Source organism: Ochlerotatus camptorhynchus, unplaced genomic scaffold, assembly GCF_037179485.1.
Source record: "Ochlerotatus camptorhynchus isolate MF236.1 unplaced genomic scaffold, CSIRO-AGI_Acam_v1.1 ptg000146l, whole genome shotgun sequence".
Classification (NCBI taxonomy): domain Eukaryota; kingdom Metazoa; phylum Arthropoda; class Insecta; order Diptera; family Culicidae; genus Ochlerotatus; species Ochlerotatus camptorhynchus.
The window spans coordinates 1,913,860-1,929,413 of record NW_027040636.1 but is presented as its reverse complement, the minus strand read 5'-3'; the positions used below and the strand labels follow the sequence as shown (position 1 = coordinate 1,929,413).

Sequence of the window (15,554 nt, the reverse complement as noted above, 5' to 3'; positions counted from 1 at the left end):
GAACAGTGACAAAAAAAAGTGCCCACTGCATTTTAACTCCAGAAAACATAAAATAAAGTAAAAGAATACCAGCCTAATAGTTAATGTGTCCTCCTTTGGCCTTCAGGACCAGCTGCAGGCGCTTCGGCATGCTCTCCACTAGATTCTTCAGGTGCTGTGGATCTAGTTCTTCCCAGGCGCGCTCCAGGGCTTCAAAATAGTTATTTTTATTGGTAACACCAGTTTTGTCAACCCTGGCATCGAGAATCGCCCACAAATTCTCGATGGGGTTGAGGTCCGGGCTTTGTGGAGGCCATTCCAGTGGTTTAATTCGACATGACCGGAAGAAAGACTTAGTCTTCTTGGCAGTATGCTTCGGATCGTTGTCCTGCTGGAATACGAATTTCTCCTCAAGGCCCGTCTGGATCAGCGAAACTTCCAGATTTTCCCGCAGGATGTCGATGTAGGAATCTGCCGTCATTATCCCGTCGATTTTCACCAGGCTTCCCACTCCACCCCACGAAAAGCACCCCCAGACCATCACATTTCCTCCTCCATGCTTCACCGTGCCTTGTATGTGGCGCTCCTGAAGCTCCTCACCCGATCTACACCACACACGAACCCGTCGCTTCCGGTTGAACAGTTCGAATTTTGATTCGTCCGTCCAGAGAACCGTTTTCCAGAACTCTAGGGGCTTATCAGCATGCTCCTTAGCAAACTTAAGCCGTTTGACTTTGTTTGCCTTGCTGATAAATGGGCGCTTCCGAGCAACTTTGCTGTTCAACCCCTGTGCTACGAGACGGCGACGAACAGTTCGACTGGAAACTGTTAGCTGAAGAGCCTCCTGGATCTCGCGGACAGTTACCTTCGGGTTCTTCTTCACTTCACGCATGATCTTGGTGTCCGTTCTCGCATCCGTTTTGCGCATCCTGCCTCTGCCAGGGCGATCCACCACTGATCCGAACGATTTCATTTTCTGCAGAATTTTCCCGACCGCTGTTTTGCTGATATTGTACTTCCTAGCGACAGACCGGTGCGATTCACCGTTTTGCACATCACGAACAACCAATTTTCGGATACACACGGGAATTGCTTTCGAAATCACTACGTCCTCCATTTTTTTCAACTGATTCAAATGCGATCACGTGTACAAATGCACCAGTTCCACCCGTTTGCTTCAATACATGTCAAACTTTCAAAACAAAAACAATCGAGGGGTTTTCCGATGGAAACTTATCGAAAACATACCGATTTTTGAAGTGGGCACTTTTTTTTGTCACTGTTTTCTTTTTCAATCCAAATTGATTTTCTTTTACTTCAAGTAAAACTTTATATTTTCAGTATTCCATAGGTGTAACTTTAAAAGAATAATAAAGGTAAGACATCGAAACAGACTACGGTGTGTTTATTTGAATTTGAACCAAATAAATGAGAGAAATTTCAAAAATGATGGGGTGGGCACTTTATTTTGCCTATCAGTGTACAGCGTATCGTAAAATTGAGCGTTCACCCTAGTGGAACATTTTTTGAAACATTTTGAATAGATGTATTTTTTACATCTTGGCAGGTGGTTAAACATCGATTTATCGTTTTAGTTGTGGACCTTATCGGAATAACTTTTATTTTAGTAAAACGGATTTATTTTAGTAAAAGGCACGATTTTCAACTTTTTACCTAATGGACGAATCATTCGTTAAAATTAGTGGAATATGAATGATCTTTATTATGACTAAAAATGAGCAAAATTCAAAAAGTTTAGTTCATAATATTTCAAGAATTGAGGTTTTTTGCTATGGAAAATGTGTTTTTCTCAAATAGCTCTTACTTTTAACAAACGCAACCAAATTAGCCCAACGCTTTACCATTAATTGATCAATTTATGATGGCTCAGCAGCCAGAAATTCAGAAACTTATCTCTGTAAATTGTAAAACCCATTTTTTTCTAAAATTTAAGGACATCTTTACGCTCAATTTTGAGATACACTGTATATATTTTATTAATGCATTTTTTACAATCTAGGTATCTTTTCCAATTGATGAAAGCTTTCAATTTAAAAAAAATCTTAATTTGTCAACACTGTAGATAAAAAGCTATTCTCAGCATTCTATTGTACTAAAAAAAAGTTTAAAATTTTAGGCAAACTTCCAGATTCAATTTCTTGAACAACTTTCAAGACTATACAGCCAACTATCAATTTCTCGATGTTATATATCTCGATATTTCTCCATCCCTTCAGATTTCCATACATCCAGTTCTCTATATCTTAATATTATCTGCATCTTTCTCTATGTCGATGGTCTCTGGAAAATATTCTGGAACAAATTACTTTCCATATGTTGAATAAAAATCTAGTTCACCAGTTTTTCTACGTTTGAAGTAAGCGATTGACTTTTGCTTTGGATACGGGATAAACAAATACACTTTTTGTACCTGAAGTGCTTCTAGAATCGTATTAGTAGACTATATGAAGCAACACGAAGGCCCTACGATCTTCTGATCGGATCTAGCTTCGTGTCATTATTAAAATGTTCTCCTGGAGTGGTACGAAGCCAACGGGGTCAGTTTCGTACCCAAGGACATGAACCCCTCCCAACGCACCGGAACTAAGGCCAATCGAAAAATACTGGGCTATTATGAAGCAAGCACTACGGAAGCATCCCAAGGAGGTCAAATCTGAGGAAGACATGAAGAAAAAGTGGGTTTCCGTACAGAAGAAGTGGGTTTCCGTACGCTATTGATAAGCTTCAACATTTGTCACGAACATCCTTGGAACGTTTAAAAACCAGTTTGACCGACTTCCTTTGTCGATCAACCCGTTAAAACATGTTCAATGCAATCCCAATAATGGTTTGCTTTTTCAAACCAGCATTGTTAACATTCAAACAAATAAATTATTCGAGTTGATAACCCATCTTGCCTCCCCTTACCCTATACACTTTTCCAATATATATTGTTATTCAATGTACTAGTACTAAAATAAATTAAAAACATTGAAATTTAAGTTTTAAACACTTTTTGTTTTTTAACCGCAAAATGACCAACCATTTTTTATCGTATCGAAGATTTTAATCTAACCGTTTTTCTGAGGTATCGCAAAAATAGGAAACTTTGACCAAATCTAGTGCGCTTAACCTACCATTAGAGATTCAAAATAGTTTTTTTTCAGCCAACATGCTTTGAATAAATAGGCCTACAACTTTTCTCAACCTTGTGCTGGTCTATCTCCAATAACTAAAAATTTGATATTTAGAACTCATGTGCAGGTTGTCGACAACTGGCTTCTTGTTATTTGTCTTCTTGTCGGTTCTGTATCCGGTTGCATTTTTTATTGGTAGAGCCTATCAATAGCCAGAGGCCATTGTTTTCAAAATAAATGTTCAAGTAAATCATTTCATTATAACTTGCCGAAATCTAAGCCTAGCGCTAAAAATATTTTTCAAAAATATCACTAAATTTGATGAAAATTTAAATGCAAATGAAGCTAATTGGCATATGTTACCTTCATTCTTGACATAATGTTTGCATGCGTAAACAATGTGTCAAATTCAACCATTCAGCGACTGGTCTACATTATAGTCGCTATATTCATAGTCTGGCGGATAGAATTTCGATCTATCAAAAAGCGGTACCAATTCAATATATTTTACACCAACAATTGAAAAAGTACTATCAACTTTTATAAACAAAACGTTGATTATTCTTTCCTCGTCAATTGAACGCAAATTACCGGCATCATCGGATAAGGGAACGTTTCCCCAAACCCAAAGATGATGTTAGTTTGCGTAAGCGAGCCTTCAGGGACGAGAAAAGGGTTTCCGAAGTTTTGTTCGTAATAGATGATGTGCTCTTTTCTGTTGTTGGTCGTGATTTGCTCGATTGGTTCCGCTATTTGACAGCTCAATTGGTTCCCGAGATTCTATTCGCCAGACTATGAATATAGCGACTATAGTCTACATTGGCCTAGAAATCGGATTCGAGTTGCCTCGTCTCATCTCAGCTCATGAGCCATAAGTACCACATCAATGTACTTTGCATCAAAAGATGGACTGAAATACTATAAATGGAAAAACTTTCCCGAAGACTCATTTAACCTAAAACCAATGGCTTAGGCGCAAACAATTTATTCCTTCTAAATACGGCATTTGTACCACTGACCACTGAGTGAAATGATATTCTACGCCCAGGTAAGTCGGGAAAATTTTCAATCCGAACTGATTTTCTAAACCAGACCGGGAATCGAACCCGCCACCTCCGGCTTGGTTATACCGTGTCTTAACTAACTAGCTTATCTGAGGCCTCAACATGAAAATGTAATACCCAAGCAACTTATAAATTTTCCCATTGTTTCAGAGAAAGAGACATGAACCAAAACATGAAATCCCATATTGACAGTTGGTTCTATTTAGTCGAAGACATGTTGGATTCAACTTGAATGTAGAGGGATTTCACAGCAATTGACAAGAGACATTCATTAGAAATTTGTCCTCTAAACATTTTGTTATCTTGGCTTTTTGACATTTGTGATGATTTAACCTTCCGAGCTTTGGTCTTTCCGCCCTTTGGTCCTTTAGACATCTGGTGTTTTCAAACTTTGGATTTGCCACGTTTTGTCCCGTTGACCTTTTGACATAGATTCCTTGAATATTATCCTTTTTTGGATCATAAGCAAATCTTTGGGACGTGCCTTTTCGAACTTTCGTCCTTTGACGTTTTATTCCTTTTCTCAAAGACACCTGTCTTATCCCAAAAAAATGTGTGGTGATTATATTTTAACGCCGTATGAACCCATAGTTTAGTAAGAACTAAGGTCAGTTATCCATCGATTCTCAACGTTGCCATACTGTGATTTGAAGCACGCTTTTCATCGCTTTTTTATATGCTTTTCGTTCAGTGTGGGTCTAGAATCGATCTCTATTATTTTTTTAATAGGTCCTATGTCCATTTGTAGATCAAAAAATCGTTTAATTTGATTCGCTTTCTACCGCGACCAGTTGTCATCAATATTGAAAATCCGCTGCTAAGTTCGCGGTAGAAAGCTAATCAAGTTTATCGATTTTTTGATCGACAAACCTTTTCAAAATGGACTTAAGCGATGAGCTATGCCGTAGTGTTATGGATCAATTAATTACAGTCATGGAGCAGTAAGTTCGCCATTAGACTGATGCAAAATTTGAAATTTTCGCTCCACAGCGCTCAAACGGTTCCAAATTGGGTCCTGATTAGCCTCCCACAATTTGAACTACATTAGTAAGAAACTGACTTGGCACAAACCATTTCAAGTTCATAAGGAAATTACTATGGGAAAACTTATGTTTTGTTCATATATATCTAACAGTTCACCACATCACTGTGATTTTAAAAATGATAACAGAGATTGTAGCAAATTTTCTCAGCTACAACTTTGTTGAACACCACTTTTCAAACAAATGCACGGAACAAAAGTTATTAATGATTCAAGTCACTGATGTCTTATGATTATGCTCATTCAACTGTTCAGCAGGCAACATTGGTGTTTCTGGTGCGAACAATAGAGCACAATTTAAATATCATGGCTACTATGTCACACTGCAGAATACAGTGTTGCTAACAGAACAGCTGCTTGATCATGCCATAAGATTATCAATCTCTTAAACAATTAATATCTATTTAATTTGACATTTGGCTGAAAAACGATATTCTGCAAAATTGTAGCTTAGAAAAATTCCCGTGAGAATAGTTATAGAACTTTTCGAAAAATCAATATAGAAAATGGGTAGAAGACAATGAACAAAAAGTTTGGTTTTCCCATAGTAATTTCCATATAAACTTCGAATGATTTGTGCCAAGTCAGTTTATTACCAAATGAGTTTAAATTTTAGTAGGCTCATCAGGACATGATTTGAAGCCGTTTGAGCACTGTGGAGCGAAAATTACAAATTTTGCATCAGTCTATTCACCATGTTAATCCAATGAAAGTGAAAAAGGCACAATTAATGGAACCAAATCGTCAGACGTTTGAAGTTAGGCTCGTTTATCAGTGATACCATTAAACCTGTTTTTTATTTACTGGCGCTTTAAAAACGACTTTTAAACAAGAACCATTAATTTCACTCACCTTTGCAGAATGTTTACTTTTTTTCGGTTGATGCTTTCGTTTTGTGTGTTTATTTGTTTCTTTGTTTGGTTCGTATGTACAACGGGAGATAGGAAGAATCTTGTTTTGCTTTGTTGGGGTTCCGTTTTGGCTAGATTGTTTCATTTATTTTCGTATTATCTACTATCTTTCATCATTTTTACACATTTATTAACAGCTATCGACCTCACGGCCCCGAGAACGATCGATCATATCGATGCAATTCATGAAAATAATATCCTAATTCGTTTTCTCGTGTTTTCTTTCATATTTATTTACATATATCCCCTAAGACCGCAACAGTCGCGTGATAACACTCAGTCAGTCGTGTGTAGTTAACTAAATAAATTCACTATAAAATCAATCGATCTCCTCCGTCAACATGATTCGGTACGTTCTAGGCTTATTGTACTTGTCACTACTGTGAAATAAGAATTGCTTGCATATATAAATAAAGCTCACGTAGTTCCAATACTGGGTGTTTCTGAGTTTCCAACAAATGTTTCAAATCGATGAGTAACGATGAATTTAACGAAAAAGCACTAACTACCATAGATGCTAATTGTTGAAACCTAAACATAGTGACAGACTTGTCCAAAACGGGAAAGCAATGTTCATTCAACTGCTTCCAACAGAGATAACTACTGACGTTAACATATTTCCTCGTTATAAAATGTCTAACCCAAAGTACACATCCTAATGTTTTATGCTTACCGGGCGAATGTTGCCCATTTTCACTCTTTGATAAATTTTCGTATCAAATAACTATCTAGTTTAGTCTATGTTACTCAATAACAATCTTTGTTTTCTCACTTTTTCTTCACGTTCTACCGATGATGGATTGCTTTAGTGAGTAAGAAATCGGACAATCAAATATGTAGGTAACGAAACAACATAACAGAGCAATCGATCGATTTCTGTAGGATCAATCCACCCAGCGATTTCGGTGGTGAATGTTCGATTTTGTTTTTCAAAAATTTTCACTTGCCCTGCGGTGAATGAGTTGTTGATGGATATGATGAGTGACTGCATAGTTGTGTCATGTGCATACGTGTGTTTGATGGCGATTGATGAGATGAGTGCTCCTAAAAATCCAGAAAATCGCTGTAACAATCCCTTCACACATTGATTTGGAATGCTTCTCGTTGAAGCTTCTGATTGGCACGTGGTCGTGGCGAGTGATTGCTCGACTTTTTCGTACTAGTGAGCTCGCTGGCACTGCCCACCAGCCCGGAGGGATTCACGGACGAGACGGCCAACGTGGCGTCCCGTCCAAGCATATCGGAGAACCTGGCTGGTGGTGTTATATGATCGGAATAATTTGGATAATTAGATATACTGGAACGAAGAAGAAAAGCGAAGTGTTGCATTGGTATTTTGGCTATTTGGAACCGGCGGCTGCGTTAGTAGGTGGGACGGTAGGTGGTGGGTTGGATATCGGTGCAAGTACCTAAACGTTGTTTCCTCGTTGTGGCTCGAGTAGCCGCTCGAACTCCTGACGTGTCGCTTCGCCAGGTTCTGTGATGATTTCGCCGACTTTCGTGGCGGGTACGGTGGTTTCGACTTTCTAGATATACTAGAGGGTGAGTTTTCAGAAGACGATGAAGTTTCGTCTTGAGTGTCTGGAAGCGTTTAGCGGAAAGAATGTTATTGTGATAGCTTGTTTTTGTAGAAATCTTATTCATGCAATCATCCTTTCAAGTATCAATTGATCAAGGATGAGCAGGCGTCCAAATTACAGATTTAATAGGAACACAATGTTCTCTTCATGATCTGTTGATTTTGGCATCCTGATGTCTTTAGAGAAGTTGTACATAACAGATAACTTCACATTGTGTACAACATAGATTTCCTCTCAAGTAAATGACTAGAGTGGTTAAGTCGCCACTTTTCAATCAGTACATATGGGAAGTTTTGAGGAACCCACGTTTTTGTGCTGTAACTACTTTATTTGAATTGTTCACTACTCATATTGCGCATTTTGCACCAAAGTATACTCCTGCGCTATAATCTCACGGATTTTTTTTTTCGCGCATGTCTGAATAAAAATAATTATTTATTTTCAAAGATCTGTCACAGTCAGTATGTCGATATGATATTCTATTGTAAAATATAGCACTGTAATACATTCAAAATTGTTAATTTTTATGATTGCTGACCTGAGCGTAACAAAATCTGAGGGGTTATTTTCAGCGCAGAAGTATACTTTGGAGCAAAATTCGCAAAACTGTGTTCAGCAAAGCTTATCTTCTATCAAAAGCATGAACTATTTTTATCTCTATCAAAGAGATAAACTATTTAAATAAACTTTATCTAGTTTTGTTGCAAAATTTGGAAAGAGTTAACTGCAAGATAAGATTTTCTAAACAAATTTACATAAATTGAGGCACTTGACCAAGTACACTGATATAACGAAATGGTTCTACGTAATTTCAAATTCGTTTAACCAGAATATCGTTACAACTTTATTTGAAACATACATTTTTAGAGAATTAGCACGTAGTCTAGATTAGAGTATTCTAAGTCATGGGTTACATTTGAAAAACAACAAATCAAATTCATGTATCGTAATTTCATATAATATAATAACAAATAAATCTCTTCATAAGTGCTTGGTGCGTTTGCTAGATTTTCTCAATAGTGTACCATCATGTCGCCAACTACAACCTACACAGAAAAAAAAATCTGAATTTTAGGGTTGATGCATATATTATGTCACGCTCTAAGGGGGGAGGGGGGTCTAAGATTTTGTGACAAGCAATGCATTAGGTATAGGAAAAACGTCGGGGGTAATTTTTTGCTCGATTTAGCGTGACAAAATTAATGCATGGGCCCTTAATGGTGATGTACACATACATGTATGCAACCATCCATGCATGTGAGCGGTTCCATATCATTAAAGCAACGAGTAATTTTCATCTTTTTTGATTTGCCTGAAACCTTGCATACAAGTTTTTGCTGAAGAAAAACGCCGTTTTGCATACTTGGTTCGCCATTTTGAATCTAGCCTTACTTATGAGAAGGGCCTATGAAAAATGCACATGATATCTTCAAAAAATTGTATCTCGGAAACGGTTTGTCCGATTGGTTTGGTGTCTTGGGCAAAGTTTTAGACAATTGTTGGTGTTATATGGAAAAAATATGCACGGTAAAAAAAAAGTTTGGTATTTGTGTTTTGAACTAAAATATAAATTTTCCCTTTAAAGTGACATGTCAATAATTTTTTTATTATCTTTATATTATAGCTGACTGAAAATGCTATCTAGTGCACAGTAGGTTGTTCTGGAGAAAAATAGGTTACGATGAAAAAAATTGTTTTTTAAAAAAATACAATTTTCAAAAAAGCTATTAAGAAAAGTCAAAAAAGTTTGTCACCCTAATTTTATGAAAGTAAATCAAATTTGCATACAAAAAGTACTTCGGTAACATTTTTCTAAGATGCACCGTTTAGAAGATATTACTGATTTAATATTGTTTTTTTTTGATAACTTAATAAATTTTGGCCCTTTTCGGATGTACTCCGTGTTTTTCCAGTTTCAAAAGTATTTTTTTCGGAAAGATTGGAAAATTTTGAGTTAAAATGAAACTGACAGCTTAAAGATTCGAGTGAAATTCTCTGCCTTAAAAGTATTTTGAAAAACATGTTACAAAATCCCACAATCAGGAACAATGATTTCTTCAAGTGATTTTTGGTGCGTTGTGCTGAAAATGTGCATTCAACTCTTACATATCGCCTAACAGTTTAATCCATTTAAACTGGATGTGTTTATACTGTGCATATTTTCTCTCTATTGCCGAACATCGCCACAGACATCAAACCGATGAGACAACTCGATTTCGAGATACACCTTTATGAGAACTGCAAATGTAAGCTCCTCAATTAGCAAGATTCAAAAGAGCGAATTAAGCTTATTTTTTAGGGATGGTGATTGTGCGCAATAAAAAATAACATTATATGTTGGATATCATCAGTTTATTTTTATTCCTGTATTTTTATAAAATTATTGTTTACACAACTTTCTTAACAATATTGAATATTTTGGCATCATTGTCAGGACAGTTTGAATAAAGCTTTGCCTTTATTGTATTTTCTGATAGAGGAAGAAATGAGTGGAATTTTAGAGTTCCTTGAATTGTTTTTGCATTATTATATTGATTATTTAGCTGCAAAGACATATTTTCGTATTCTTCTGTAGTAGAATAACAAAACGACAACTTTGTAAGTTCTTCTTCTTTTCGTTTGTTTGCCCAATTAAACAACTCTCTTGCAGTCTTTATCGGGTGTTCGCGTTCTTTGGCTAAACTTGCTCTGGTAGCCATGCGTTTTATCGTACCTTCAATAGCATCGCATGGACCTTTTCCGTGCGATGTTGCGAAGAAATGCCATTCAGCGTCAATACCATACTTTGACTTAAATTTACAAAGGCTAGAAAAGTTTTTTCGGTTTTTATACTGTGAAGCAGCACCATCTGACATAAAATAATTTTTTTTTATGTTTTTATTTTGATCAATTTGTAAAAAGTTTATCATTTTATCAATAAACAAATTGACAGCGACTGAATCATGTCTTAGTTCTTCAGAAGTTATAATGAAGCTAAAATCACAGACAAACAGACATAACACTCGCAAGTTGTTCATCGAACAAGCATTTAACGGTAAATTTAAAAGTATCGTAGTTGGTAGTACCGCCACCTGTGGCGTGCATAGTCAATTCCCTTGCGTTTGACGTTTAAACACTACCGCCATCTGTTCAGCGTACCACCCACCACAGTGTATTCAACAGATGGCGGTAATGTTTTAGCAACGATGTTTTACAGTGATAAATATTCAATGTGTTATGTCTGTTTGTCTGTGCTAAAATGTTTAATTTGCATATTTTCAGTATAATATATTACGAAAGGATGGATTGTGGCCTGTTGCACGTTCCAATGGTGTGATTGAACTTCATCCTGCAAAACGAAGCTGTAATTTTCAGAAAAGTCACAAATAGCTAAAAATTCACCATCTTGCAAGTTTTGTTTTGTAGTTTTCAAAAAATTGGATTGTTCGGTTTTTACAAAATCATGCGGAATCAAACTTTCTAATTTTGAGCTGAAAAATGAAACAAACTCATCGGTTTGCTTTACAATAGTTTCTAAATCACATCTGTCAGTGGTAACCCATTGTTCGAATGAAAGCTTTTCAACAAAGTTTTCTTCCAGTTGTTTCAATAAACTGTCTTCTAAAACTGAGGTATCTGGGCAGTTTTTACATCTTCGTAGATGGCAATGAGTTGTCTTATTTTCGCAAAGTAATCTATTCGTTAATGTTTTTAGATCATTCAATACATTGTATTTTTTAAGCTATGTAGAATTAAATTGACATTTTCATGCGTAGTGCAAACGCAAACATTATGTGTTCCTGTGATAGTCAATAGTTTACATTGCCTTGGCCGGAGGCTTGCAAATGATGAAAACCCTATTTTTACATTGACGTACATTTCATTAAAGCGATTAAAAGCTTCTCTCAATGTCATCATTAACAATCTTTTCTGAACAGCTAATCTCTTATTTCCTGTCTTTACGCTAACAAAATCTCTTTGGCCTGGCATTGCACGGCTTATATCATCGTCCTCAAAAAAAATTCAAAACCAGTTCTTTTGTTTCATTACTCAAAGCTTTTCCAGAGCTTGAACCTTGAGATGAATCAAATACATTATCTCTTTCCTTTCTTGCATCTGATGCCATATTTCTACTGGTTTTAAATTCGTCTACAATTTTTTGTACTGACCATGATTTTGGCAACAATGATAAAATTGATAGTTTTTCTTGCCTTGTGGCTGAATTTAAAAATTTAATTTTCATATTTTCTATGACTTCATCAAACTCGTTTGCTTTTTCTGTTTTAGCGTCTAATTTAAAAAGATTTCATCGTACACCTTCGACGATTTCAGCGCACTTTTTTTCAGGATAGTGAACATTTTTAACATTACCTAAATCTATAGGCGAAACACGAATAGCTGCTATTCCTCGGTTGAATATTTCGACGTCTACAGGCATCGTGAAGTCTTCATTTGATTTAATTGTGCTTAGCGTTGACTCTGATGGTATCGTGACCAAACTTTCAACAGTTGGCATACTTGAGCCGCCGGCTACGATTTGTTCCTCGTTTTGGGTGAGGTGAGCTCTTGAATCAATATGTAGACGGCAAGACGAACAAACACGAAAATCCTTGGTGTTCAGTGTGGATACCTTGGAAAATCCAATTGATTTTAGTTTTTGGATGATACCATCCGTGAGATATCGCAGCTCTTTCGAACACTGAATGTCTTTGAATGGGCGAATACATCTTATTTTACTCATTTTGTAATCTGTAACATAGAAAATATTTTCCAATTGTTAGTTTTGTACGAAAATATCACAAAACATATAATTAAAATGTGTATTTAAAACTTACCTTTGCACCAAAACGTGTTACACTTTCCTTTACAATTATTATGTTATCAAACAACACTGGATCTCGTTCAAAAACACAGGATTATGAGCTGAAATTACTATAATCACTATGCTACTAGCAACCTTTCTGCATTTACTGTTTGGTTTTCCCTAGTAGATACTGGATGAATTCAGAACCGAGTCAGACATTATTATACAGCTCAAGGGTAGAAATCATAGAATGCTGGGTAAAGACTGTTGGAAGATAGGTAGAGTTGAACGCTCAGGTATCGTCGAACCTTCAGGTACGAGTTTGGAGAGTTGGAGCGAGGTAGATTTGCTGGCGTAGGTATATTGTTATTGAAGAAGATTGTAAATTGTATATAGGGTTACGGTATGTAATGTGGGTCTAGTCCTTTCATTCGGCCTATCACGCAAATAAATAATTAATTAAGGAATATTACACAAAAAATAAGGAAAATATTGATCACTGATGGTTGATAAATGTGTACCACACACAAATCAATTTATATCACAACATTTCAATACATTTTCAGCTCTCGTAAGTAATAAAACTGGTTGAGAATATCACAATGTTCGGAGTTTTTAGCCGCCATGACTTATAAGGTTAAGATGGGAAGGTTGACTGACGATCATCAAATGGCCTGATTATGGCATTTATTGATTGGAATTACCTGATAATACACACTAGACGTAAAACTTACAGTTGCTGTTTGAATATTTTATGTTTATTTTAATTGTTTAACAACGTTTTCACAAGTAAAACATGGACCCAACTTTAGGGACACATTTCTTTTCTATGTTCCTAACTATGGCCCATGAAATTCATTTGACAGCATATAGCAATAAGAGTAACGTCAACAATGTTGTTTTGCATTTGGATGATAAGGAACGAACAGGAAGGGAGATTTTTTCTGCCAAACCTGTATAATGAACATCACAATGTTCTGATTTAGATATTCTGCGGTCAAAAGACGATAAGCGAAATTTTTAATTTTTAATTTTTAAATTGAGTGATTTAATGTAGTTTTCGTAAAATTTTCTCTAAGAAATGTTTTGAGGAATGAAGAGCATTAAGTTAACAGTGATAGTGATAAAAAAAAATACATCAGAAAACGTTACCAAGAGCGTTTTTTTGAGGATCAAACAAGATAGGACGAAGTTGCATCCATAAATAGACCCAATTTGGGGACAATAGACCCATATTACATACATTTCCCTCGTGAGTTATTGTCTTAAAAAAAGTAAGTTTTTCAACTTTTCGTGGTTTCTGATAGCAAACGACATGATAAGCATATCTAAGCATACCATTTAGCAGTAGAATATCGTTTGCAGGTAAATTCATTGATGAGTTATGATTAAAAACGTAATCGATGGCTGCATATTAGACCGAGGTTAGGGACGTATACCCTACCTGGAATGAATAAAGAGTGCGGCGGTTGTTGATTGAGGTATCAGTCGGCAGCCCTCTAGTTTGATGGAAGGTGACTACTGCGTTCTTTTTATTTATTATTAAGGAACGGTCAACGACGGAGCTAGCCTCGTTATGGCCAGCGTGGCCATGGTGGACTAGTTCCAACAAAGACCATGTTTACAATCTACGTGACCACGTAGTACAGCTAACTGGTATCTGATTACCTGTATCTAATACTTGTTAGCACGTTTTCAGCACAACGCACCAAAAATCATTTGAAGAAATCATTGTTCCTGATAGTGGGATTTTGTAACTTGTTTTTCAAAATACTTTTAAGGCAGAGAATTTCACTCGAATCTTTAAGCTGTCAGTGTCATTTTAACTCAAAATTTTCCAATCTTTCCGAAAAAAATACTTTTGAAACTGGAAAAACACGGAGTACATCCGAAAAGGGCCAAAACTTATTAAGTTATCAAAAAAAAAACAATATTAAATCAGTAATATCTTCTAAACGGTGTATCTTAGAAAAATGTTACCGAAGTACTTTTTGTTTGCAAATTTGATGTACTTTCATAAAATTAGGGTGACAAACTTTTTTGACTTTTCTTAATAGCTTTTTTGAAAATTGTATTTTTTTTTAAAAACAATTTTTTCATCGTAACCTATTTTTCCCCAGAACAACTTACTGTGCACTAGATAGCATTTTTTAGTCAGCTATAACATAAGGATAATAAAAAAATTATTGACATGTCACTTTAAAGGGAAAATTTATATTTTAGTTCAAAACACAAATACCAAACTTTTTTTTTTTACCGTGCATATTTTTTCCATATAACACCAACAATTGTCTAAAACTTCGCCCAAGACACCAAACCAATCGGACAAACCGTTTCCGAGATACAATTTTTTGAAGATATCATGTGCATTTTTCATAGGCCCTTCTCATAAGTAAGGCTAGATTCAAAATGGCGAACCAAGTATGCAAAACGGCGTTTTTCTTCCCCAAAAACTTGTATGCAAGGTTTCATGCAAATCAAAAAATACAAAAAATAAAAACTGGAAAAATTTCCCACTTGTTCGTGGAACCGCTCATGTAAACTTCGTTTTCACGTAAACTTGCAAGAAATGTTGCTTGGATGGTTGCATACAATATTTTGAATATATTATGGAATGTCTAATAAATTTACACGATCTATAATCTTAAATTGTTTTATAGATGATATGCTTCATTGATGTGCATCATACTAACAAAAAATTACATTAGTTTTTCGAACTGTGTAGCATATCAACAATGAATATATAACATACATATGGAGCCATTCCTTAGCAACACGATATAGTGGTTCTCAGAATTTCGTAAACATAGGTAGTTTTGTTCCTTATCGCAAAATATTAGACTCGTATATTTTTATTTTTTTCATTTGGGTGACCATTTCCATTTTAGGGTGGTAAAAAAAAAATTTTTTTTTCAAAAATTCAAATATATCAAATGAAAGGTAATTAAAAATACTTTTTAGGAAACATATAATGTTATTTAAAAAATAAGATTTTGCATTGAAAAACATTGATTGTTTTTGTTTTTTATGGTTTTCAAGGTATGGAGGCAGAGGACGC

The 15,554-nt window shown here is 35.6% G+C and overlaps 2 protein-coding genes across 6 annotated transcripts in view; one reads left to right on the top strand and one right to left on the bottom strand.

Annotated features, from left to right (window-relative positions):
• Nucleotides 1-15,554, top strand: part of Etf-QO (electron transfer flavoprotein-ubiquinone oxidoreductase) — a 476,511-nt gene that overhangs the window by 218,313 nt on the left and 242,644 nt on the right. The window lies entirely within an intron of this gene.
• Dscam4 (Down syndrome cell adhesion molecule 4) overlaps nt 5,918-15,554 on the bottom strand; it is a 360,507-nt gene continuing 350,870 nt past the window's right edge. For 4 of the 5 annotated variants that reach the window (XM_065221640.1, XM_065221642.1, XM_065221643.1 and 1 more), the window contains exons 20-21: nt 7,543-7,714; nt 5,918-7,430 (exon numbers count right to left, since the gene is read on the bottom strand). In XM_065221640.1, coding sequence (XP_065077712.1) covers nt 7,211-7,430; nt 7,543-7,714 — 392 coding nt within the window. In that variant the 3' untranslated portion in view covers nt 5,918-7,210. Of the gene's footprint in view, nt 7,715-15,554 lie in introns of all 5 variants that reach the window. The other variant, XM_065221644.1, reaches the window with a different exon arrangement.